General features: G+C 43.2%; 1 protein-coding gene across 4 annotated transcripts; it reads right to left on the reverse strand.

The window, feature by feature from the left end:
* Positions 1-985: 985 nt before the first annotated feature.
* On the reverse strand, positions 986-23370 carry LOC133499649 (calcium-binding protein 7). 4 transcript variants are annotated; one of them, XM_061817900.1, is made up of 5 exons: positions 22884-23370; positions 8234-8377; positions 7505-7617; positions 6806-6956; positions 986-4326 (listed from the first exon to the last, which is right to left on the reverse strand). In XM_061817900.1, exons 1-5 carry the CDS (start codon positions 22990-22992, stop codon positions 4196-4198), a joined length of 648 nt encoding a protein of 215 aa, XP_061673884.1. In that variant the 5' UTR covers positions 22993-23370; the 3' UTR covers positions 986-4195. The 4 variants fall into 4 exon arrangements, with proteins under 4 accessions (XP_061673884.1, XP_061673886.1, XP_061673883.1 ...); XM_061817902.1 differs by having other exon boundaries at positions 6819-6956; positions 22830-23370; XM_061817899.1 differs by having other exon boundaries at positions 22830-23370.
* Between the last annotated feature and the right edge of the window lie 299 nt (positions 23371-23669).

A 23669-nucleotide genomic window follows, 5' to 3' on the forward strand; every position in this document is an offset into this window, starting at 1 on the left:
ACACCTTAGTTCGAAATCACGTCGGGTTCACCAATTGTTGGAGGACTCTTCCCCCCCTCTGCGTGTTCTTTTAATTTAGGGTACTGAGAATGTTGGTTAATCAAATAAAGGCTGGAGATGATGAACAGTTTCTTCGAAGAATTTACTTCCAGAATATTCCGGGCACTTATGAGTTACAGGCAATGGCTGTAGAGAGCAGATCACAAGTGTGAAGGTACAGAGAAAGCACACATCCTTTATCTGGTCAGAAAGGGGGACTATGGGTGGTATCAAACATGTGGCGTGAGATCGAGGCTTTCCACTTAGACAAAGGGTTTCTGTCTCAACCGGTTCTAGCTGCCAATGGATTACAAAGTGTCCAGTATGCACTTAATCAAGGTTAGCCTACGTGCAAACATGTGCTCAAGGACACATCTGGCTACAGAGCAGAGCCCCACTGAGGACATGAGGAAATTATGGAGTCATGACTAAATATGGGCATAAGACATACTTCATGTCTTAGTTAATGTTGGAGACATGTTAGTATATGCATGCACATGCTGGTTAGCTTGTCAGCAAATTAGTATATGCTAATACATGTGCTTTTTTATGAATGTTAACCTGTGTTTGCTCAATAGGCAAGGTAAGCATCTCATTTAATGTTTGTGCACATAAACATGTTAGCACATGTTGGTGAGTGAATAAAATTTCATGCTTGAGAATGTTAGCATCTATAGACACCAATTGGGAAAAAAAATGTTGAGCAGTGTAAGATGTGTTAAACGTTTTACTCAGTTTTCTTTTCAGGGCAAAAAAAACACCACATTCCACGTTCACAGTCAAACGTTGATGGCAGGTAAGACAGCACAAGTCACGTCCACTTTGAAACATGAAAACACTGAAAACTTTCACACTGTCAACACACAATTACTTTATCTCAACATGTATCAAGAATATAATAATAATAATAATATTAATAAGGCAATAAATGAACTGTTTATTACTAATTTATCACGTAGTATGTGTGGGACAATGACATTGTTTTTATTGTTGTTGTGCACTGCAGCGAGTTGTAAAGTGCAATATGGATGTGTTTTTTTTGTAATGTGTTGTAGCTCATGAATATTTCCTCTGCTAAGGCGATTATTTCACTACATTTACAACTTTCACAAAACCTTTTGGTATGGAGCATGCAGCACTTTAGTATGTGTTAGCTCACATTAGCACATGTTCACATTTGTTACGATATTAGCTTTTGCTATCACAATTTAGCACATGTTGCCACACGTTATCATCTTAAAGGATGTTACCATGTTAGCATGTTTGCATACAGTATGTGAGCATATTACTGTATGTGAATGTTATCCACATTCCTTTGGATATTAGCGCATTGGTACATGTTAGCGTTTAGTATGTATTAACATGTTACCATGTGTTAGCATATGTTATTAGCGCATTTGCATGTAATAATGGATGTAAAACATTGCCATTGAAGCAAATTTAGTTTATAGGTCAATGAGGGCACAGTATTTCATGTTCATATATGTTATCATGTTATTTCAACTATATGCAATGTGTTGGAAAATGTAATTATATTGTAACACATGGCAGCCCGTTATCCTTGTTTTGGCCATAGTTATCCATCTTAGTATGTTAGTGGATGTTAACATAGGTTAGCTTGGTTGCATGTGCTGTGAGATGTGACTATTCGCACATGTTAATGGTGTTAGCACTGTATTCAGAGATTGGATAAGTCACAAATGGGCAAGTCAGAAGCTCGTCTCAAGTTATAACCTTCAATTTTCAAAACAGTTCCACGTTACTGTTGAAAAAGTTAACTAAGTCGAGTCGGCACAAAATTTTAAGCAAGTTGACTCAAGTCATTATTTGTTTCAAGTCAGTCAAAAGTAATAATTCCAGGCATACAATCTTGCTCAGTCGCAACATATATTGGAGTCAAAATACATTTTTTCCCACTGATAATGACACCAAAAAAATACATTTACACAAAACATTAAATCAGCATGTGAAAAACTGCATTTATACCTCTAAAATTTTATGAACAACTTAAGACAATATTTGATGCGTTATATACTATTTATATGGCTTCAAGTGGAACGGGTCGCTGTTTTCCCTGTGAGGGAAAGCGTTTTGATTGCCTCTAATTGTGGCCTTAAGACTAAGATTCAAATTTTGAATCTCACCAAAACCACTGGCAGACTGATCGGCCGCTCATGAAAACTGTCGCACTGCCCACACTCTGTGACAATTGAGTTTGGCGTGCGGCAGCCTCCAGACAGTATGTTTGTAAGTGAAAAGTCACAGTGCTTAAAGAAACGCCTACATCTGCTGGCCAATCAGGTGACAGCGATGTCATGGGCTGGGTTTTCGAACCATGTGGAAGAAAGTTCTGAGGAACATTTTCACCACCTGGCTGTGAGGGACATGACCACACAGGGCAGAACCGGGCTGGTTGGGGGTAGAGCCAATACGATGTAAAATGGGTAACAGAGATTCTCATTCTTATTCTCTGTAATTAAAACAAAACAAAACAAAGGGGACAATGTATATTGACAGTATGACTTGTCAAGTCATGTAGTTCAAGTCCAGGCCAAGTTCAGTTTCTGGAAACCCAAGTCTAAGTCTTTCATATGTTGTAGCCAAGCAAGTCGCAAGTCATAAAATCAGCGACACAAGTCCAAGTTACATGACTGGAGTCCCCCACCTCTAGTATTAAGGCCACTTTAGAATCCCACGGTCTCCTACGCCCGCATTGTACATCTACGTAGATTGTGCATAGCCTGCTGCGCATAAGTCAAAAAAACATTGCTGTGAGGGGAAAGCCGCAGAGATCACCTCTCGCGATTGGTCTATTTTAGTCACATGCTGTGATAAGTACTCACCGTTCCTCCCTCCTCCACATACAACCTACGCTGCCGCCTTCTCGATCGACTTTGGGGCATAATTCAACGTATCATCAGGTCATTTAGGTCCATTTGTTCAAGCAGATACGTTGAGCCATTGTTGTTGCTGTGTTTCTTCTTACGGAAAGGAAAGTAAAAACGGCTACCGGAAATAACCAAAATGTGCTGAGGAAACTCCACGCTGTGTCGAGAAAAACTGCAAAACATTTTTCAAATCGCGCATGTGGGTTGTGCTCTGGTATAAAGGAAAACTGCATGCGGGATAGCCGCAGTGACATCAGCACGGTCGCTGCATGCATGAATATAGGGTTTAGGATGTCATCTTGGAAGCGCGTTAGTGCGTGATAGTACAGTATATGTTTGCACGTTAGTGTGTGTTAGCATAAATTTGCGTGTTTTCCCATGTTCACTAAATTGAATCAGGTCCAATTCAAAGTCTATGTCATTTGTTGCCACATTTTGGGGCTTTTCAACCCTATTGTATTGCCAAAATGTTAATTTTGATTCTTTTTATTTATATGTAAAAAATAAGTCCTTTTTGAGATGAGTGGATGCCATCTTTGTTTATTGCTTCATGACGACGCACACACTGGCTCACAGATTGGTAATAATACACAATCGGTGTGATCATGATGGAAACGCAGATATACCAAAAGACGGTTGCTGAAGTCTACGTATGTCATGCATAGATGAGGTTGTCCAAGTTTGTTCCTCCTGTTTACCCAACAAAAACGTTCCCTGCATCCTCGGTGGCTCCGGAATACACTGAACCCCTACTACATTCTGGATTTGTCACATTTTCTGTGTGGTTTGACTGCATACAGACAAGGCCAAATTTAAAGTTGCACACTTTAAGTGTCGTATCACTTTGTGCCACAGATGTGCCAAGGCAGCACTACGAAGCGCGTAATTAACAACGAGAAGAAGTGGGTAATATTAACATTGGTTGTTCCCACTGCGCCGTGTGTGGAAAGTAGCAGTTATTCAAAGGATTTTAATTACATGACATTGACACTAATTCCACCAGTCTGTCTTTGGGGCTTCGCATTAGACGTTAGCAATAAACTAAGGTTTTACGTGGTTTCGTTAAACCACAGATTTTCATCTATTGCGAGTGTGTAGCGATTGTATCGCCGCAATAAACAGGAGTTCCATTTTTCTGTAAACACCCACACAGACAAGTCACGACTTGCACGACGACAACGAGTTGGAGGGATACGTGGTCCATGGATTTTTGTACAGCAGTTCCTTTGAAAAAAAATGTCTGTTTTGTTTGTTGCTTTAGTCGTCTGTTACTTCATGCCACTACGCAGGACCTGATTGGCGGCAATTAGCATGACGCTGATGATGAAGGCGATGGCGAAGGCGCAGATCAGGCTCTTGCGAACGCACGTCTGCTTGACTTGCTGCGTTGGGCTGGAACCTGAGCACCGCAAAAACACCACAAAGTGGAACAATTAAAGCGTTTATCAAGGTTGTCTTTAAGTGGGAAAACTGTGTTTTGTGTGGGGGGGAAAAAAGTCTTAATATCCATATTGCTTCTCCGGGTCGGGTCGCGGGAGAATTAGCTTCAGCAGGGATACCCAGACTTTCCTTTCGCTAGCCGCTTCTTTCAACTCTTCTGGTGGGATCTCAAGGCTTTCCCAGGTTAGCCAAGAGACATAGTCTCTCCAGCGTATCCTGGGTCGTCCCCGGGGTCTCTTTCTGGTGGGACAAGCTCGGAACAGCTCACCAGGGAGGTGTCCGGGGAGGTATCCAGATCAGACGCCCCAGCCACCTCATCTGGCTCCTCTCAATGCAGAGGAGCAGCAGCTTGACACTGAGCCCCTCCTGGATAACCAACCTTCTCCCCTATCTCTAAGGGAGAGCCCAGACACCCTGCGGAGGAAACTCATTTCGGCCGCTTGTATCTGGGATCTTGTTCTTTTGGTCATGACCCACATCTCGTGGCCATAGGTGAAGGTAGGAACGTAGATCGACTGGTAAATTGAGAGTTTTGCCTCCCTCTTCACCACAATGGACTGGTAAAAAGTCTGCATCACTGCAGACGCTGCACCGATCCGCCTATCGATCTCCCGCTCCATTCTTCCCTCACTTGTGAACGAGACCCCACGATACCTAATCTCCTCCACTTGGAGTCTAATATTACCATAATTCACGAAAAAACTCCCCAAACCCACATGCCCCCAGGTGGATGCCCGGGCCAACAGTAACGTCCCCCCACATACACAAATGTTGGACACCACTGCCTTTATCCAACCAACAGTTTTATAAACTTGTAACTTGAAAATTTGTAACTCGTTAAGAATATTGCCACAGTCGTCTCGTTTGCTTCTCAGGCTAAGTAACGCATGCTTTCGTCTGCTTGTCGCTGAGACGACTGCATTGGCCTGTTTTTTCTACTCTTCCTCAAAAGACAACCGTCTGCAGAAGTCAGCTGCTCAAGTGCTGACGAAGACCAGAGGGTGGCAACGGATTCCGCTGGCTTGAACTCACTGCACTGGTAGTGTGTTTTAGGATCATATTGAAGGTTCTTTTACTACTTTTGAACAGTCTTAACAGTCTGGGGTCAGCCTATGTATCTCATATGCTTATCAACATTCTCAGGCATTGGCCTTTTTATTATTCCAGAGGTCAGAAAAAAAAAAAAAAACTTATGGAGAGGCTACTTTTTTGTGACATTTGTTTGTACTTTTCATTTCATAAAATCAAAATGTTATCATTTTGAAATCTGTTCATTTAAATTTCATTTAAAACATTTTAAGAAATTTTCGTGTGGGCAAAAGTTCAACTTTTAGCTATTTTTTTATTATTCATTATTTTTCTATTTTTCCCCAAAAATCTATTTTTGGTAAAAGTTGTCATTTTTATTAAAATATATTCTTAATCCTACTCACACACCTGGAAACTATTTTTCTTTTTCTTTGGTAAAATGTTTGTGTTTGTTTTATGGAAAAAAAGAGGATTCTTTTCATTTCACATCAGTTGTCTTTTTTGAGTGAAGCATTATTTTTGCCTACATGCCAGATAAAGGTTTCACCTACTTCAGTGAATAAAAATATGTTTTCCAATGTAAAATGTTTATTTTTCAGTAAAAAAATGCAATGTTTTTACTATAAACAATTTTAATCTCAGAACATTTTGGGGATTTCATTTTACGTTTACTGCATTGAAAAAGAGCCCTTTTCAGTTAAAAAGTGTTTTTTAAAAATAGATTCAAATTTTTTTAAAAAAGTAATGTACAATGTAAAAGTTGTCTGTAATCTTAAAAAAAATATTGCCTGTGATTCTTGCTTGAAAGAAGTTGCCCTTAGTTTATGAAAAGTAGATTAATTTCTTTTATGAAAAGTCAAGATGTCACTACAATTTTTTTTACATTACACAATTTATTTAAAAAGGCATTGTTTTAAATTTTTATTTAAAAGGGGTCAGGGTTAGGTTCGGATAATTTTGTTTTTAAAAAAATATTTTTTGGAAAAAAATTCTTTACTCATAAAAAGGTGTCTTCTTTCATAAAAATTTAGTTCTCAAGTATGTTATTTTTTCATTAAAAAAATCCTTTTATATGAGACGTGTTTTTATTATTTTAGAAACAATTGTGACTGAAAAAAAATTAATTTGTATTTATTTTTTAAGAAAAACAGGGAGGGTTCATCTTGTAGAATAGTCACATTATGTGGGAGGTAAAAAAAAAGTTACAGTATTAATTGTAAAACAATTCATAAAAGTCCCGTTTCCATGTGGGCATCTCTCTTTCCTGTGAAATGGAAAGGTCTACTTTTTGTGAAAACATTGTGGAGATCTTCGCACATACTGTATACATCCTATTTTGTGTGAAAAAAAGCTCTTCAGTTTTTTGCAACGTGAGCATTCTCAGGCGGGCAGGACGAGGCGTTCCTTACTGTCGATATCCACCTGGCAGTCTTCGGGGTTCTCGATGTGGTTCTCCTCGGTCATGATGATGTTCTCGATGTCCTTCATGGAGAGGTGGTCACAGAAGGTATCGTACAGCAGACGCTTCAGCTCCTCCACCGTCAGCTTCTGCATGTCACACTGGCAAAAAATATATACAATATATATATATACGTAGTCCTAACCCAACATACCAGCACAAAGCCTATTTTAATGAGGAAAAAAACATGTTTATTATCCACCCATCCATTTTCTTAGCTGCTTAATCTCACAAGGGTCGCAGGAGAGCTGGAGCTCATCCCATCTGTTAACGGGCAGGAAGCGGGGTACACCCTAAACTGGTTGCCAAACAATCGCAGGGCACATGGAGACAGACAACAGTCCCACTCACAATCACACCTTGGGGCAATTTAGAGTCTTCACTGAATGCATATTTTGGGGGGGGGGTGTTGGAGGAAACCAGAGTGCCTGGGGAAAACTCACGCAGGCACGGGGAGAACATGCAAACTCCATATAGGCAGGGTTGGGATCGAACCCTGGACCAAGGCTTTCCAGCTGCGCCATCGTACCGTTCATGCTCATTTAACCAGAATAAACACATTTGTGTGTGTGTGTGTGTGTGTGTGTGTGTGTGTGGTTAGGGCTAGTGGGCAGTGGTTTCCAAGGGTCAGTGGAGCTGATTTGTTTACCTTCCAGAAAACCGAGTCAAAGTCAGTTCCATTGAACTTGTCCGGCATGCCGGCCGCTGTCAGCTTTGGACCGAGCAGAGTAACAAACTCCTCGAAGTCCACCTGTCCGTCGCCTGACCAAAAAAAAACACAAACAAAATGACAACAAATTCAACAAATATACGTCTCAAGTTTATCTATGTCACTCGTGAGGATATCCGCCTACCTCTTGGCGCCCAAGCCGGCACTGCCAACACAACAAACATGATGATTTTTGAAACCATGAAAAAATGTTTTACCTCAATAAATTTGTGTGTTGTTTATAAAGAATTATTTGAATGAGAAAAAGTCTTTCATAAGTACTAATATTTTAAAAATTAAAAGAACATGACCCCTTTCCACTAAATTTAAAGCACTTTTGACTTTTATAGAAAATACGAGTGTACTGCAGCAACATAATGGAGTTTGATGGAAAAAAATATTGGGAAAATACATTCATAGAAAGATTTGGAAATAGAAAATAAAACATTTATGTAAAACATGAATTGTTAAATAATCTTGCTTCTGAATTTTTTAAACATATGTTTAAAGATTTTTGTGATGGGAAAAAAAGCTTTATTTAACTACAGAAAACAAAAACAAGATTTGTGTGCATGTGCGTGCGCGTGTGTGTGTGTGTGTGTGTGTGTGTGTGTGTGTGTGTGTGTGTGTGTGTGTGTGTGTGTGTGTGTGTGTGTGCTAGTGCATCACCGTCCATGTCGAGCCTCTGTATGATGACCTCGAGCTCCACCTCGTTGGGCATGTACCCCAGGGATCGCATGGCCATGCCCAGCTCCTGTTTGGAGATGAAGCCATTCCCATCCCGGTCGAAGACTTTGAATGCCTCGCGGATCTCTACACCCAAGCATAGACAAAAGATGAGACAAGGATGATCAGGTTTGAACTCTAACATTAAAGCCTAACCCAAACTTGAAACAACAATTTAAAGGAGAAGGCTGGTCGTTTGGATTAACAATGTATCCGATAGGTTATGTCATATGTACGGTACCTTGAAAATTTAATCCTTTATTTAATGGTGTTTTGAAAAGATTTTTATCGGCAGTTGCAAATTTTCATTTCGTTTTCACAAACTCCCCGACCCCAGTCTGTCAAAGCGAGGCATTCCTCCAGGTTGGGAGGCCGGCCAGGACGCCAAGCACCAGGGACCCACGGGGTGATTTGAGTGGCTGGTCACCATCGAAGCAGGAGCGGAAGGTGCCAGAGGGCCGATCACCGTCAAAGTAGGAGCGGATGGCGGCCGCCATTGAGACAGGGGCGTGAGGAGGCCGCAGGCCGGTCGCCATCAAGACAAAGGCGTGAGGTGGCTGCGGGCCGGTCGCCGTCGAGACAGGGACGTGAGGCGACCGCACGCCGTTGCCGTCGGTCCAGGAGCATGAGGTGGCCGAGAAGAAGTCGCCAACACAGGAGCGGGAGGCGGCCACGAAGTCATCGCTGCTGCCGCCTGGACAGGAGCGTGAGGCAGCCGTGGAGTCGTCACCGCCGCCGGCTGGACAGGACCGTGAGGTGGCCGCGGAGTCATTGCCGCCGCCGGAGTGTGGTTCACCAGGAAGTCTGTCGTCACCGCGATGTGGATGTGGAGCGGCAGCGGGTCAGTCACCACCGTGACATCGGCTTGGCTCGGTAGTGGATCGGTTCCTACCGCGACGTGAGCGTGGCTTGACAATGGGTCAGTCACCACCGTGATGTGGGATTTGCTCGGCAGCGGATCAGTTGCTTCTAAGACATGGATGTGGCACAGCAGCGGGTCAGTCGCTGGCGTGGTTTGCCAGGAAGTCTGTCGCTACCGCGGCGTGGCCATGGCTCGGCAGCGGGTCAGTTGCCACTGCGACATGAGCTTGGCTCGGTAGCGGGTCAGTCGCCACCGTGACATCGACTTGGCTTGGCAGCGGGTCAGCTGCTACCGCGGCGTGAACGTGGGTCAGCAGTGAGTCTGTTGCTACCACGACATCGGCGTAGCTTGGCCCGGTCCGTGAGGACTGCAATTTCAGCACTCCGCCACTCTAATTGCTCCCGCATATAACGGTAGAAGGCCTTGTAGTCCTCGATTCATTGCACCTCGGGGGCTGTGGACCCCTCCTCCCTCTGGGCTGGAAGCTTTGCAATCTACTCCGGGTCCTCTGGCTTGGTCGCCGCTGGAGCGGCGGCAGCGGTCGTGTGAGGTTCGGTCACCAGCAAGACGGGGATGGACGAAGGCGGTGTCTTGGTCGCCGCACAGCGGGAGGCACAAGGGGGCACCCTACTTGGGCGTCTCCTCTGGATGCCACGCGGAGGATGGCCAAACAGGTTCCCCAAACAGGATTAGAGGACGAGGACTTGGACTCACAGGGCGAAGGCACTCGGGAGCTGGAGGCACGGGACAGCGAAACAAACTCATCGAGACTCATCACCGGGAGGGAAAATTCACATTCATTGTCAGAGTCAGAATCATGCAGCCGGTCATATAAATTTAGGTCTTCGTCATCATCTGAAAAATCTGAGTCCTAAAGAATATGCGGTAGTGTATGGGTCGTGGTTGGGACGTAATCATGACACACGGGTGGTGCGGGTGATAAGGTAGGAGAGGATGCCATAATGGAGCCCACCCAAATAGGAGATGCTTGGTCCTTGGGCAGGCGTTGTCCCCAGCGACGTGCGTCTCTTTTCCTGCTGCGTCCTCTTCTGGACAGTTCGTTCTGTCATGTGCCATCGGTGTGGGGGAGGACCCAAATGCAGGACTCCGAGATGAAGGCATGGTGTTGAGAGTGGTTTTATTCCAAAGCAAGGTCAAACAGGGTGTAGCAGTCAAACCAGGCTGAAGCACAAAATCATGACACAAAGCATACTCACTAACACAAAGCAACGAACTGCCAAATGGCAGTGACAAAACTCCAAACTTACATGGTCTAATTAAAGTCCAAATGGAAAACAGCTGTGACAGGTCACAGGTGTCAGAGGTGGCACCGCCCAGAGTGGTGGCCAGGCCTTGCTCATGACAGTGGTCTTGAAGGATGGTAGAACCATTCAGTGAAAGGTAGGCCTTATATTGTGGGAAAGGTTGTTTTCGCCAACAGGGTGGCCGGGTTCCAAGTGATAAAGATCAACCTTCTCTTTCCCAATTCAATATGCCCCGAGAGCACATTTGCATGTCTTTTAGTTTCACGAAGCGTTTGCTGCCTCACGAGGGACGTGGGAATATTAAGCGCGTCTGTTTGGATGTACAAGAGGCACTCGCTGCCCTTCCAAGTCCCCCAATGATGAATGCAATCGGACCGCCGAGGACAAAAATGCAGATTTAAGGAAGCTGATCGGTGTGCACTGGTCTCCGTTGATGTGATCGAAGATGTGCGCTGGGTGTGCTCCATACCGCAAAGACGGATGGACGGACACAGTGGCCGTGATGGAGGACCGACACCAGAAAATACCACAGGATGCGATCAGGTCCAGAAAAAAAGAACTACATATACTTCGAGTCTTCAGTGACGCTAACTCACTTCACACGTTTCATGCGTGTGAAAGACAATTTAGACCTGAAAAGTCACTTTTTGTGAACTTCAGTCAAGTTAATGTACGTTTTTGTAATCATAAAACAGCTTTAGACATTTTTAGACATTTTTGTAAACTCAAATAATTTAATAAATCTAAGTCTGTTAGTTAATATCGATGACAATTTAGTGAAGCTAATCTGTATTTTTGTAAACAAACTGTTTTACGAACGTCAAACTAAATTTGGTCTTCACAAAGTCAATTTATTAACAAAATCCCACCAAATAGAAAATGACGAATGATATTATGAAAAAAATATATAAATGGAGTGTATAATATTTCCATGCATTTACTGAGCTGCTTATCCTCACAAGGGTCGCAGGCGTGCTGTAGCCTACCCCAGCTATCATCAGGTGAGAGACAGGGTACACCCAGCCAATCATAGTTAATCCATCCATCCATCCATCCATTTTCTTAGCCACTAATCCTCACGAGGGTTGCGGGGAGTGCTGGAGCCTATGCCAGCTGTCAGCGGGCAGGAGGCAGGGTACACCCTGAACTGGTTTCCAGCCAATCACAGGGCACATGGAGACAGACAACAGTCGCACTGATAATCACACGCAGGGGCAATTTAGAGTGTCCAATTAATGTTGCATCTTTTTGGGATGTGGGAGTAAACTTGAGTGCCCGGAGAAAAACCCACGTAGGCACGGGAGAACATGCAAACTCCACACAGGCGGGGCCGGGATTGAACCCAGGACCTCAGAACTGTGAGGCCAACGCTTTCCAGCTGAACCATCATGCTGCCTAATACATCCATATCAATGAAATTTTACTTTGTATATTAAAACATATTTCGATTATGATGGTAAACTAACTCAAAAGAACTCAGAACCGCAAGTACAGGACTTGTGACGTGAATCAGGACTTGCATGATGCGACTTGACTCGCAACTTGAGGGCAAACACTTGAGACTTACTTGGGACTTGCAAAGCAATGACTTGGTCCAACCTCTATAAAGGTTCGAAAAATCACTGGGGGAAAAGCTTCCGGATCAATCTGAGAAACGGCCCACATTTTGTTCAACTTCAATCTGTGGCCATAGAAGAAGACTTGGCAGAAGGTGAGATTTTCTTCCTTGACTGTTTCCCAGCTTTTTGTTCGCCCCTGGAGTCCCGCAGACCTCGCTAGGTGTTTTTTTTTCTTTTTTTCTTTTGCCGCTATCAGGCAATACTCTAGAGATTTGTTCTCAGTGCGTTCTCGTAATATGCAAACTTGTGGGCCCGCAGCCAGCTAAAGATGGCATACGCTTGCTGTTTTTTTTTTTTTTAAAGTCACGTAGCATCGCTCACGCTGATGAGGTCTTACATAAAGAGCGTCCGCCTGGCAATTAGCAGACACAAACGGGCCAGTTCGAAGGCAAGCAGGCCATGCAGCAGGCTAGACGCTCATTTTAGCAGGAAAAGCTCTTTTTTTTTCCTGTGTTTGTTTTCCCACAGCTTGTGTGGGGTAACAAATGCTTTGTGCTGGATACGAAACGTGGGCTAAAGAGTAACGGGCCTTCGATGTTTACATAAATACACGCAGCTGTTGATATTTTTTTAGTTTTTCAGAAGAGTCTAAACGTGTTAACTCCATTGCCTTTTTGTACAAAAACGCATGTCAGTTTTGTTGGCAATGCGGCCTTTGATGCTTACAAAACAACAAATTTTATTCAAAATGAAAATGGGCCTTGATTAAAGCTAAGATTTTAAAAGAATTCAGTTTATACTACAGAAAGGGGGCCCCGTAGCTTAGTGGTTAGAGCACTGGTTTGGTAAACTAGGGGTTGTGCGTTCGTATCTCACTGTGGCGACCCTGAAAGGGACAAGCCAAAAGAAACTTACTTACAGTATGTACTACAGAAAGAAACCATTTCATGTGTTTTGTTTCTAAATTCATTAAATATGTTTGTAGTGTAGCGTGTAAAACTTGGAGAAAAAAAAGAAAATTGAGTACTGAATTGTTGATAAGTCAGAATCCACAAACTGGCGTGTCTTGATTTCTGTGCAAGCGGAGGGCTCGCAGGGTATGATTGGCACAGAGGTTGCGATGTTGTCCGTCTGGCAATGATAATTTCGTGTGTGAAAGTCTAAACTTATGTCGGCTCAGACCACCTTTTGGCACAGCTGGTTTAAACATGATTTTGGTGAATTGAATCAGGCAGTCGTAGATGTGAGTCCTGCACACGTGTGATGAATGTCAGATGTATTTCATTCAAAAATACACTTGGTAAACAGCAGGCATCAAACCCTCTTAATTACTGGAGAACTCAATTAATTGAACGCATTATTAAAATTAACACTGCCATCATTACTTAAAATCATACCTATGGCCAGCACATTGAACAAACAACAACGAACAAAGGAGGAGAACGAACAACAGCATCAACAAATGGATGCCGTTTCCAAGGCTGATATTTGTGCTGTAAAGACCAGGTTTGTTCATTTCAGGTCTTCTTCTCAACCTCCACTCTAATTCCTCCTTAAGGTTATAAGGTTGAGATCAGGAGTCTGTGCGGGCCAGTCAAGTTCCTCCACACCAGACTCTGTCATCTATGTCTTTCAGGACCTTGCTTTGTGCACTGGTGCATATTCTTGTTAGAAATGGAAGATCTGTTTCCACAAAGTTGGGAGCATGGAATTGTCCAAAAGATTGGCTCCTTAGGGCCAGTGAAAGGACTCTGAAGTATTCAGCATTCCAAGAGCTTTTGCTCCCAATTTGGTGGGGACAGTTTGAGGATGGCCGCTTCCTGTTCCAACTTGATCAATAAAGACGTGGATTAGAGCGTTTGCTTTGGATGAACGTGAATAGTGCAAGTTTCCTCAGCCGCCAGAGCGTAGACAGTGGAAATGTTCTCTATAACACCCATAAAATCTAAAATATCAAGGTACTCGTTCTGACAGTGTCAGAGGTTGAAGTGACCATGTGTTTAGACGTTCACATACATTTTGGTGATGATTGATTGCGGTTTTGTGACAAGACTTTTAACTATCGTTAGTATATGGAGAAGTCTCCAAAAGGTCTCGGATGTAATCTGAAAAAAAACAAAAACGGCAACTGGTGACCCAGCTGTGCTCCGGGAGACATAGCAGAGACGTCTCCAAAACCAATGGAGACTCGAGTCACCAACAGGTCACCAACTGGTCTCCAGGCCAACGAGATTGGCCTTTTGGTCTTCAACAAAGCCAACAGAGTCAGGAAAAGTAGGAAAAAAGTTGCGCAAGAAAATCTATTCTGCTGCCAACTTCCCGCTCTTAAATCTTCCTCCACCTCTAATGATTGAAGTCGGCAAAAAGGTTGTGAATTTCTCAGCTCATTTCTCAGCTTCTGTCTCTCTGTCATTGATTTCTTTTTCTCTCCACACAGCCGCCAGATTTCATCATGAGACGACACCTCAGACTAAAAAGCCGCCGATCGTTAGCACCTGTCTGACAGCCTCCCCTTCAACCTCATCCCGTTTGTTATATCACGCTGTTATGTTTTTCTTAAATATCAAAGATAGTTTTGAGTCTATCGTCAACATCAAAGACAAATTTAGTCTCAACTAACACGTTGAATGTAAATAAAGTCGATTCGAAGTCTTCAAAGAAATGAACACACATTTTGGTAACATCAAAGACAATCTAGCATCACCAAAGGCTCCAATGTACATATTGTGTCATCGTCTTACAAAGCCAATACAGTACACATTTTTTTAAACCCAACATATACATTTGGGTGAAAATCAACGGCTGCCCCGCAAACTGTTGATACGTCATCATCACTGATTTGGTATGCGTCGCCACACAGCTAATTCAAGGCAATCTATCTCGCCAGAAAGTAAGGACTTCGTGATTATCTACACGACCAGTACTTTATCATCATCATCGACGCTAATGCCTGAAGCTACTTGTTTTGAAAAGAACCAACAAACCACACAAAAGTGATGTAACACAACAAAATAAAAACAGTGTTTTTGCAAAGATCAAAGACAATTTGAAGTATTCAATTAATGTGTTTTTTTTTCCTAACATAAAAGCCAAATGCATTTTGTATCTGTCATATTGTTGCCGTTACGTCACTTGACCGCTGCCGAGCATCTCATCATCAACCTCTCACGTCCTCGTCTTGCTCCTCTTCCGCATGTCAAGTTGAACTTTTCCAAGCCACCAAACACAAGGAGAAAACGTTAACCCAGTGAATTCAGTCTCTAGATTTGGATTACTTCTGAGATGATGAGTTTTGACATCTCAAAGCAACAACAACAAAAAATGCTTTTGTGGTCATTGGATCATCATGGGATTATATGTCCACAAAATGCTTGAGGTGTGACTTGACCCCTGGTATTTTTCCACTTTTTGGGGGGGGCAGAATGCGGGATAAATATATCCATCCATTCGTCCATTTTCTTAGCCACTTATCCTCACGAGGGTAGCATGAGTGCTGGAGTCTATCCCAGCTGTCAAATGGCAGGAGGCAGGGTAGACCCTAAACTGGTTGCCAGCCAATCGCAGGGCACTTTAGGAGAAATAGCCGCACTCACAATCACACTTAGGGGCAATTTTGAGTGTCCAATTAATGTTGCATGTTTTTGGGATGTGGAGGAAACTGGAGTGCCCGGAGAAAACACACGCAGGCATGGGTAAAACATGCAAACTCCACACAAGCGGGTCCGAGATCGAACCCAGGACCTCAGAACTCTGAGGCCAACGCTTTCCAGCTGACCCACCATGCATCCGGATAAATATATATATTTTTAATTTCAGTGGATATTTGGTAGGGACACTAAGAGACATGGGACAAAATGGACCATTTAATTGGACAAGATGGGACATTACCGGCACGTAGAACACACCCTTCACATTTTCCACCATCCTTTCCACCAGTGATTCTCAAAGTGTGATACGAGTGCCACTAATGGACACCAGGCCCGGTTCTAGGAATATATACTTGAGGGGACAGGCAGTAATGTTAAAGGGGCTTCATGTCACACAATATTTTAAATTCGTCTTATTTCTTTTTATGCTATCTTAGCAATTACTACACCGCATCTTTCACTACTTAACTACTTACACTCCAATAACACACTTCTGTATTGCAGGCCCTGCCAGAAATAGGTCTGTGCGATTAGGATATAGTATTTGAAGAAACCAGTGAACATTGCAAAATTATTCGACAGGGAGCCATCTTGGCTGCTTAGTGCACCACCCAAGTGATTTACAGAGGGCGCTCCTGATCTGCAGTCACTCTAACGTTCGAGGACATCCACACATCAGGTGCTATAGAGCTCGTGCACTTGACGTCACCATTTTCACGGCGCCATATTGCCGGTCAAAAACAGCTGCTTGACATTGTGGGAGACATTGAACCGGAGGAGAATCATTACAATGCCTGAGACTTGTTGTGCTGTTGGTTGTCACAACAGACAAGGCAGATCTTCAAAGAGATCATTCTATAGCATACCAGCTGAATTATTTATAATGACAAGGTGACTCATTTGAGAACAATGCGTATTTAAAAAAAGAAAATAAACCGTCTGTCGCAGAAAATTTTAGAGGTCTGCGTGTGCGTGTGGCTACAATACGTGATGTACGGAGGAGCAGACTCCCCATCCTTTTTTTTTTACCAATCATAGTTAATGAATGCAGTTTGTGTAAAACCAGGGGTCATTTATTGAAATATTGGTGTTTGTATAGAACAAATCTGAGTGGCTGCATCACTATGCGGAATTTATTCTTGATTGAGAACAAATCCAGCAACGAAGTATTTGTATGCATCCAGACTTTTATACGTTTTCAAACTTTTCTGTGTAAATCTCAACGACTTACTCACCAGATACATGTGGAGATCCAGTTGTCGAGGACAAGTGAAAGTGGATTAACAGTCCACTTTCTTATCGGTGAGAACATCGATTTCGGCATTAAATATGGGTCCTCTATGTCAAGTGTCTCCCATTTTTCCATGTACCTTCGTTTATCACTTTCTAAATGTCTAACGGTATTGGACAAAACTCTGGGCATCATGCTATAAGACATATTTTCATTTCATCTCCCTGGACTTAGCATTGAACAATGTTTTGTTTGACCGGCAATATGGACAATCACGTAATTTCGGTGATGTGGGTGCACGAGATCTATAGTACTCAGGCAAATTGAATCACAGTATCACACACAAGCACAAAAATAAAAAAAATGCTTATGTTCCCCAACTTTCATAGATAAACCTTATGAAATAATTGCTAATTCAAATTCTCCTTCACTTAAATTTTTCCCTCTCGTGGATATGTTTAATTGTGCGGGTGTGTGGATGTGGTTAACAGAGAAGTACAACTGTAAATAAACAAGGGCACATAACAGGATCAATGAGTAGACTTTAAAAAGCAAATCCATCAAAAGGATATTCAGCTGGCAACATTCGAGTAACCAACAGATCATTTCCTGTTTTTCGCTTATTTTGAAACTCAAAATCGCACCACTTCCTTGATCCCTGAGGCTCGCCAAGCAACGCAAATCATGTCAATTAAACATTATTCAAATACGTGAAATTTTTTTTTTTATTTTTAAAGGTCAACTGTCATGAAATGGATGAATTTTAGTATGTTATTAATGAAAAAACGGCAGCCAGTATGTAACCATCTGTTTTTTTAGTCCTCAGAACTGTGAGGCAGACGCTGTAACCAATCACCCACCGTGCTGCTTCATATACTATCCATCCATCCATTTTTTTAGCTGCTTATCCTCACGAGGGTTGCAGGCATTGGATCATCATGGGATTATATGTCCTCAAAATGTTGGAGGTGTGACTTGAACCCTTTCTGGTATTTTTCCACTTTTTTTGGGGGGGGGGGCAGAATGCGGGATAAATATATCCATTCATCCGTCCATTTTCTTAGCCACTTATCCTCACGAGGGTCGCATGAGTGCTGGAGTCTACCCCAGCTGTCAACGGGCAGGAGGTGGGGTACACCCTGAACTGGGTGGCAGCCAATCACAGGCCTCATCGGGACACATAGCCGCACTCACAATCACACCTAGGGGCAATTTAGACTGTCCAAATAATGTTGGATGTTTTTGGGATGTGGGAGGAAACCGGAGTGCCCAGAGAAAACAGACGCAGGCACAGGGAGAACATGCAAACTCCATATATGGGGGGCCGGGATCGAACCCGGGACCTCAGAACTGTGAGGCCAACGCTTTCCAGCTGCCCCACATAATATCCAGTGAACCTAATTTTTTTTGTCAATCAGAAAGGGAATTTTGTGTTTCCAATTAACCTCACTTGCTTTGTAAACATTGGAGAGTGTTGGGTTTTCAATTAACCTTGGGTTGTAAACACAATTTAGTCTTCATTGACTATGTTTATGCAAACATCACAAATAATGTAGTGTTCAACAAACAATTTACCGAATGCACCGCATGTTTTTGATACAGCACGTTCCTACCTTTGTGTAGGTATGCGTTTGCGTCTCTATGTACGGGATGTTATTTCAAGTAAGTACATACACATACACAAAAAAAGACTTTCAGCTCAGCACGGGGACTCTTATTGACATCCCAGTGCTGCTGTTAGGCAGCATGGAAATGCGCTACCCACCTTATTCCACCCGCTGTGTGCGCGCGCGCGTTTCTATCTATATCCAGCTCCAGTAATTTGACCATCTATGTTCTTTCATCCCTCAAGTGTAGGAGGTGAAATGGAGAATATGGAGTCCGCTTCCATTTTTTTTTTCATCACTTTCATCAAGGTACATTAAGGAGCGCACTACCACCCCCTCCACGTGCACACACAGGCACACGTGTTGAGATTTAGAAAAATAGTGTAGCGATTCCAACTCTGACGTGCTGCAGCAAAAACGCTATGGCGGCATCCTTAATTGAAAATGAACTGCTCGCGAGAACGTACGCATTCACACACATGCTGGTGGCCATGCCACTGCACAAGAATGGCGGGGCTGCTAATTAAAAATCCACTCCTTTTGATGCCATGTACAAACTGAACGCTCTCTCTCTCACACACACATGCATATCGAGCATCAGAAAAATTTTGTTCCAATTCAAGCTCGGGCAGCCGTGTCACCGGCCTCTGGGGGGTTCCAAGCTGGTAATTGAAAATCTACTCCTTGCGCTGCCATGTGTGCCAATTGACCAGCGTGCACACACACACACGCACACAAACACACGCTCACTAAAGTACTATTTTATTTCTTGACATGCTGCCCCCCAGGGAGTCGAGCGGCAATGGCGGGAAAGCGAGCCGGCAGCCGTATGTCACTCAGACCGTCACGATGTTGACCGACAGCTGCGTATGATTGCCCACGACGGAGGACGTGCTCGGCCGACTTCTGTTTTTATGTTCCTGTCGGCTTACAAGCCCAAAACTATTTTCCTGTTTATTGGTGATACTTGTGTCTTAGCACATATGAATTTGTTGAAGTTTGGGTGATAAGCAGATGACATTCTAATTAGATTTTGCATAAGGGGCAGGTGGTAAAATGACCTTAATGTCTGACTTTGTCACTGGTCTGCCCTGCCCTTTCGTGAACGATTGGGCCACATGAATCCTGACTCGAGGCAAGTAAGTGCAGACGTGTAAAGTTGCCAACAATTGTGGAAACAAATTCTACCTAGCAACAAGTGACTTGAAAAAAATATAAATGTAAGCAACTATTGTCACACACAAATTATGGCTAGTAACAAGTGGTTTTGTAAAACAAGATGTGTGATTATACCACGTAAATTCTGCAAGTGGTAGCAAAAATGCAGTTGATTGTGCCCCACCAATTGTGTCCAGCAACAAGTGATTGCACAAATGTTAACCGATGCTAGTGCTCTACAAACTCTGCGTCAGAACAAGTAACATGACGAACAACAGTGCACCACAAAATCTACCTCGCGAGTGATCTGGAAAATGCTCAATGTGACTGAATATAGTGCCACACGAAGTCTGCCTAGCAACAAGTAACTCTGCAAATGTGTAATAGTCAATGGTTGTGCCAGGTTAAATCTGTGTTGCTGCAAGTGATCACACAAATTTGAGGAAGTCCAAAAATAGTGCCACGTAAAGTCTACTTGGAAAAAAGTAATTGACAAACATGCAGCGGGGCTAAATATCGGCCCACACAATAAGTCATTGCGCAAATGTTTACATGACTGACAATTGGGCCCCCTGATTTCTGCCTGGCAACAAGTGGCTTCAGAAATTATTTATAGTTGACCAACAGCAATAATGCATAAATTCTGCCTTACATCAGGTGGGCGAGGAAAAAAAAAGCACCATATGATTAAAGACTTTGCCAAGAGAATTCTGCCAAGCAGAAAGTGGCCACACAAAAATATACATTCCATGATAAATGACTGTGCCACACAAATTGTGCCTGGTGGCAGGTGACATAACAAATGTCACTAGTGATTGTGACCCATAAAAAGCCACAAAATGACCAAAAACTAACCCTGTATAAATTCTGCTTAGGAACAAGTACAAACAAAAATAAATACATTCATTCATTTTCAACACTGCTTATCCCGGATAGCGTCGCGGGGCGCAGGAACCTATCCCAGCTGACTTCCAGAGAAAGCGGATGACACCGTGAACTACAGCCTGATGGTCGCCGGTTGCAGGGCAACACAAATACATAACTTGACAAAAGATTGTGCCCAATGGCAGCCGCCTAGTAACAAGTGGTCACTAAAATGTAAATTATGGTGGCCCCCAAATTTGGCCCAAGCAACAAGTGGACGCAAGAATGTGTAACAGAACGGAGCATTTTGCAGCACAAACTCTGCCTAGCAACAAGCCCCCCCCCCCAAAAAAAAAGAAAAAAGAATACAACACATTAAGGATAAAGGACCAGGTCTAATTATGTATGTCTGCTGGTGAACGGGTCACTAAAATTCTAATTACGACTACACCATGAATTCTGCCTGATACAAAGTTCTCACACAAATACCCAAATGATCAATGCTGTCACGTGAATTCTGCCTAGCAACATGTGATTTTATGAATAAATACTCCCAACCAATTATGGCAAAAATGATGATGCACCATAAGTTGACCTGACAACAAGTCGTTGAAAAGTGCGTATCATGACCAAAAATTGTGTCAGACGAATTCTTCCTTGCTTCATAAAGTTTAATAGGACTTGAGAAATTAGGCATTGGCGGAAGTTAATGAGTTAATGCAATCATTAAGCCATCACATGTGCTAACCAGTTGACAAAAGAAGCCCGCGCAGAGTTCAGAGATTCCTCGCAGGGGGACGACTAACATCTTTGCTGTTAAATGTGCATTTGCGCCACACATCCCAAAGCTGCAACAAGTGACATCGTAAAGATTGCCACAAAAGCCTCAAATAGAGTCTGGCTTTTAGGAACAGACCACAAGTGCATCGTAACGGTTTTCTGCACCTGAACTTTCGACCACAGAAATTGTCAACATAGCACACATTGTTTCCATAGTTACACCCGCAAGACAACTAAAGATTATGGTTTAATGATGCTAAACTGACCCTAATTTCATACAATAATTACGAATAGGAATGGAAGCAATACAATAGCACAACTCAGAGCATCTGTGTTGTGTTCTGTAGCAGTGATTATTAGCCGCGGTTTGCCAATCCTACGATACGACATCTAGCATTTGTTACCTAGTATGTGTTCCATAATACTGATACATCACAGCATATAATAGCAAGACACGGGTGCAAAGACATCCTCCAGTGCCAGGATGAGAAATACAACAATAGCAAGAGCCTTGTGTTGTTGCCCGCTGATGCAAAACTAATTCTTATCAAATGTAAAGTGAATATTTTGTGAACAATAAAACATAATTTTGACTATCAATCAAAGCTGAAAACCCAAATTCTTGAGACTTTGTGGTTCCAAAGGTTGAAATCATGTTAGACTTCCTGCTTCTTTCCAGTCAAGGCTATCGAGACTTTTGCAGGTCCAGTCCTGATGAAAATGTCTACCAAGTAACGTCGTGTATATTTGTTCAATTATCTGGAGTATGCTAGAAATGTATACTATCTGTCAGAATAATAAATGCTCTTCCACTAAAAGGTACATCATTAGACTCCTTATTGTGATATTCATTTGGAAGGTGTGGCATTCGAGAAAAGCTGGGAAATCCTCATTGACAGCAAGATTATTTCGACCGCATGCTAAAAAAAAAAAAAACAAACACTACACTTATTGAAACCGCCTTTTTAAGGCATTCCTTAATTCTCACTCTGGCTCACACAGTTTTCAGAATATTGCACTTTGCGTGTGCTTTAAGATGCCTATTTCGTACTCCCAGTTGAAGTGTACAGCAAAATGGACATATAAAAAGACTTGAAACTAGATATTTAAAAAAAAAATTCAGCCAGACCATATACTGTATTAACAAAATTCTGCAAAGCTAATGCTGCAGACGTTAATTAGCGTCAGTGAAAACGTCATGAACCTCCAAAGCTTGGATCCAAAACCTTCAAACACTTGAATGCAAATGGAGGAGCAACACATAGAAACTGCGAGGAAATAATGACTTATTGCTCTTAATTCCAGTAGAGCTCAGTGCTGCGAGCGTGTTGTGGCACAACATGGTACTAAACTGAAGTCAAGCTACTCTAAATGCCAGTGTACTGTAAAAAGTTTTCAACCCATAAAAAAATCATCATTTAGAAATCCTACATTTACCACAAATTGTAGCTCCCAGTCACTTTATTTAAAAATGTAACAAATAAATGAATTGAGAGCTCAAAATATTGGTAGCAGCACATGGGGGAAAAAAGCATACTGTAGATAAATACAACTCTTGAGGTGTACCTAAAGTTATGGCCTGGACTGCCACCGGTGGTTTGACGGTGTCTAATGTCTCACCTTCCACCTCGTCCTCTGGCAGGTTGACCGGGGCGCTGTAAGAGAGGATGTCCGGGATGGTGCACATCCCCCGGTACATCAGCGTGGAGGTGATCGGGTGCATCGGCATGGCTGCGACCCTCTTCCCGGCGAGCGCACGGGGGGCAAGGGAGGTGGAAATCTAGCGACAGGATCCCGAATTGCCTCGACGACCACCGGGGAACCGCAGCGGCAACAGCGGCATCGGCAACGAGTCCATGGAGCAGGACCGAGGGAAAACCTCGCCTCGCTCACTTGCATTCATTGAAAATAATTTGGGGTGGGGGTGGGGGTCCAAGGTGCGTGCGGGTGCGTGCACACGCTGCCGCAACCTGCTTGTGCGTGGCGGGAGAGACACTTGTTGGACGGGCGCGCACTCTCACTTCCTCCCTTCGCACTCCCACCGCCCCTGGGGTGGGGGTGAGGGGATGCTTGGAGCACCCACGTACACGTCGCGCAATCAAGCGTGTGTGCGTGAGGCAACTAATCTCACCCGCTCACCACCTCTTTTTACGCATCCCCCCCTCCCCCCCTTTCCGCTATCACGTCACGCATCGCGGTGTCACTCGTACACTCGCTGGGGCATTCGATAAGGTACACCTGCACCTTCCAATTAGAGCCCATGCAAAAATTACGAGCTGTTAAATAAAATTAAATTTTCATTTTGAGTCAATGGTTGAGTGATTAGAATCTCCAATCACTGATTCCCATCGAGTTAGAGACAAATATTTTGGGCACCCTTCAGTTTGCTTCAAGGCAGCCGGCAAA

Source organism: Syngnathoides biaculeatus, chromosome 4, assembly GCF_019802595.1.
Source record: "Syngnathoides biaculeatus isolate LvHL_M chromosome 4, ASM1980259v1, whole genome shotgun sequence".
NCBI classification, from domain to species: domain Eukaryota; kingdom Metazoa; phylum Chordata; class Actinopteri; order Syngnathiformes; family Syngnathidae; genus Syngnathoides; species Syngnathoides biaculeatus.